We start from the raw sequence: 3,779 nt of genomic DNA on the forward strand, positions 1-3,779 counted from the left end.
TTTTGGATGAACAAAGACGGCGTAAGCTTACATGCTGTGAAAGTGGTACCGTGCTCGTGCACCCGACGAGCAACTCGAACAACAACAGGACTCTTGCAAGATGAGGCTGTACGGCCACGTACAAGGAGGATCGTCGCAGGATTGCTTGGTGTATTGTGATATAGATGTGTGCGAAACTGTCTAGTTATTTCGAAGATTTCTTAGGTGACCGTACTGGCCGTGTTCAGGTAGTACGCGCTGGGGCGGCTGGGGCGGCTGCCTTAGCTTGTACATGAGATGAATCGTTAACAACACCTTTCTGACGCTCCTTGGGTCGTTCAGAAGACTTTGAGGCTCTGCGCTTGCTCTTTGAGAACTGTTGTATAGCTTTTTGAGCGTCGTGCCTGTCTCGCGCGATATAATGTTGTTAGCTACTCCTTTAGTTGGGTCCATGGTGGTGGAGTCATGACGCGTTTTGTGTACCGTGCCCGTACACGAAACGAGCCAGTTAGCAGGTCGAGCCAACCCATCGAAATGTTGACAATGAAAGAATGAAGCCGTAGAGCCACACCCGACAGAAACCATGTCGCACAGTTGGATGCGGGTATTGTAGGCAGACAAATCAAGAGAAAGCGTATGTGTTGTTGTTGTTTGTAGCATTGTAGCTGAGTTTGTACAAAGGTCATCGCACCGCGTTATTAGTAACAAGGTTTCCGACAGCGCTCGGTCTGCGACATGCTATTTTGCGAGAGAAGCTAGTGTATTGCTATATAGATGCTTGCACATCTCTTCTACTATTTGTAGCTAGCTGGTTTCCTGGTGTTGCGGCCGCTCGTAGTGAAAACGGGTGGGGGAGACGCAGCCGGAGGTTCAGCGTCAACACGTCTTCGCACAACCACAACATGACGACGCTTTACTGGATTCTTTGCAGCACAATGTGAAGCCTCTCGCTTACACTCGTTCGAGCTTATCGTGAAATTTTTGAGCGGCTGCAGCGTCGCGTTGCTGCTTTTTGAGCGTTCGTTTGGCAGCCAGCGCTTCAGCTGGTACTTTCTTTGGCTCGCGACGCTCCTCAGCAGCACGCTACCGAACCAACTTGCCTCCTCTTGCTGCTGCTTTCTGTATGCTATTGCCGCCGCCTTTGCCTCTCTATCGTGAGGGGGTTTCCTTGGAGTTGTAGATGCGCGGCTTCATCAAGTTCTGCAGCTTTGCGCGCGGTCGTGGGCAAGCTTCTTGAGACTGTAGAAGATGGCACCGCCGTGCCAGTCGTCGCTGTCTTGTGTAGCCGGTGTTGTCCGCCGGGTCGGGCGCTTTCTAATGACGTTGGGCTCGTGTTGTAGCTCCTCGTTTTGAGCAGGAAGAGGCTCGTTGTTGACTAGTAACGGGTAGAGGCTTCGCGACAGCCGCTTGGCTCCAATTCTGGCCTTGTCAGCAACTGCAGTGTTGGAAACTTTGGGCAGCTCAGGTCAATTGTTACCGTCGCTATGCTCTCCATTCTCTGCGTCTTCATCTTGTTGTTGTGGGTGGTTGTTGAAGCGTTTTAGCATCGCATATGCGTCTATTGGCCACACGCCTGTAGCTCGAAAACTCTTCTATACGAGCTCCAGAGTCGTTGTAGAGTTCTAAGCCGGCCAGGATTTGCTGTGGAAGTAGCATTCCGCGATCCTCGTGAGGCCTTGGGTTTACTAGAGGTAGTGGGTAAGCTCTTCTGTGCAGCACCTCGAAAGCGGCGCGAAGAGGACGACATCGAGTGGCAGCAAGCTGCGAGTTGAATGGGGTGGAAATATCATGAGAAGCTCTTCACTGGTGTGGTAGGTCGCCTGCCAAACCCTTGCTACTGCCATTCTGCTTGTGCCTACGTCACCCTCGGATAACAAGGACAACGATGATAAAGCACTTTCCTTTCTTCTCGTATCCAACTTCTGATAAAGAAAAAGATGCTGTTCACTGCCCATGATCGCTCTAGCCGGACCGATCAAAGATTGCGTTACTGCAGGACTCGACAGCAGTGATTGAAGCCAGCCATTCAGATATCGGCGGATTGGATAGCAATGTCTGATTCGATGAGCTTCCTGACCGCCGCCAGACCTATGCCGGTGTTTTGTCAACGCCACGTATTCCATGCGGAAGTCTGTGGCAAGAGTGTAAACCTTCGCATTGCAAACCAACACCGCAGACTTCACGGCCGACTTCTATCCGGGAGACGAGCCTCTCTACCTTTATCAGAGGCCTAGAGATGGCAAAGACCAGCCTCGTCAACGTCACTGCCTGAATCTTCTACCTCGCGACCTCATTGGTGCTCTTGGTTGCGTGAGGAGATGTCTGGAAGAACAGCTTAGTGCCCGACAGGCTGTTGTCCTTTTCGTCCTCTGCCTTCTCGTCCTCTGCCTTCTTCGACACCGATCCCGCGCATGACCTTGAACACATGCTGCGACTAGACGTCTTGCGAAAGCCCGCAGCCTTGTTGAAGTGGTGGGACATGAAAGTGTATCCACAATACAAGTGACGAATCAACGACGGAGCACCGCGAGATTGCACACGTGCGTGCCAGATCCTGACTGCGTCAAGCCCAAGCCATCGACCTTAACCTCAGCCAAACGACGTCAGCTCACAAAGTGCCCCATGTCGCTCCGGTGCAAGTCTGCCATCTTCATCACCAAAGACACCCTTCCTCTTCGCGTTGGCTGAGACAGCGCCCAGCGGCCTTCGCGGTTCCACCATCTTTGCCCGCTCGAAGTCGATCACCATCATTCGGCGTGTTCGGTCTTCCCATAGCATGTTCCGTTTTACGAGGTCGGTGTGCAGTACTCCGAGTGAACGAACGGCTTGCACTGATGCCTCCGTCTGCTGTGAAACAAACAACTTGCTGTCTGCTGCCGGATGCTTGTCCATGCGCTTGCCTCCGTAGCTGAGGAACATCATGTGCTTCAGCTCACAGATCCCCTCGTAGTAGTAGGGAACCTCTAGGTCAATGTTGCCTAGATGCACCGGCACATGCGTGCCCTGTATAGGACGCAGGCGATGGTAGATCTTGGCTTCCCACTCGAGACGATGCACAAGCTCGATCGGGCAAGCCTTGGCGACTACGGTATATCCATGGGACTCCAATCTGACACAGAAGGGGACGCCACACGCTCCATGAAGCCCTATGACCTCGCAGTTCGAGTCTAGGTCCTCGGACAGCTGCTGGCGGATGCGCTTGAGGAACGTCGACCGGCTTAACTGATGACGGTCTATACCATGTAGCCTCGCATTCGGGCACGCGACGTCAAGAGGACCACTCCTCGCCAGGCCAAGCAAGCAGTTCTGAGTGCAGTACTTTCCATCTCGTCCTGTGTTGCCTGATCTGCGATCAGATGAAGGAATGCTGGTGGTGGGTCGCGAACGAGATGGATGTGGAGGCGGTGGTGGTGATAATGATGATGACGATAACGATGGTGGAGGTGGTTGTCGGCTTGGTGTGTCTGGATCAGGCTCCTCGTCGCTGGTGTTATGCCGATCCTGCGGCTGCGAGCAGTCGACTTCGCCTGTGCGTGCTCGTCGTTGCCGAATCCGCACAGGCGACATACGCAGAAATTCTGTGTTTCGAGGCGGTCGATATTCTGACGACGGCGTCTCGTGCGATGGGATGTCGTCCAGCAGTACGCTGTACAGGACCTCCCAGCTCTTCAGTCGAGCCGATGTCTCCTTTCGCCATCTGTGGCTCCGAAGCGGCGTTCTCAGAGCTTGCAGCGTAAACGCCAGCATCTGCCCGACAGCGGTCAGGTGCAGTCGGTTCGGACCGTCGGCGTCTGGCGCCC

At 53.8% G+C, this 3,779-nt stretch overlaps 1 protein-coding gene across 1 annotated transcript; it reads right to left on the reverse strand.

The window, feature by feature from the left end:
- Window positions 1-2,568: 2,568 nt before the first annotated feature.
- J4E82_011696 (uncharacterized protein) lies at window positions 2,569-3,325 on the reverse strand (the record flags this gene model as incomplete). Its single annotated transcript, XM_051737890.1, has 1 exon — window positions 2,569-3,325. A coding segment is annotated over one exon (757 nt), but the record flags the coding sequence as incomplete, so codon positions are not given.
- Between the last annotated feature and the right edge of the window lie 454 nt (window positions 3,326-3,779).

Source organism: Alternaria postmessia (assembly GCF_024291825.1).
Source record: "Alternaria postmessia strain BMP 2775 chromosome Unknown scaffold_310, whole genome shotgun sequence".
NCBI lineage: Eukaryota > Fungi > Ascomycota > Dothideomycetes > Pleosporales > Pleosporaceae > Alternaria > Alternaria postmessia.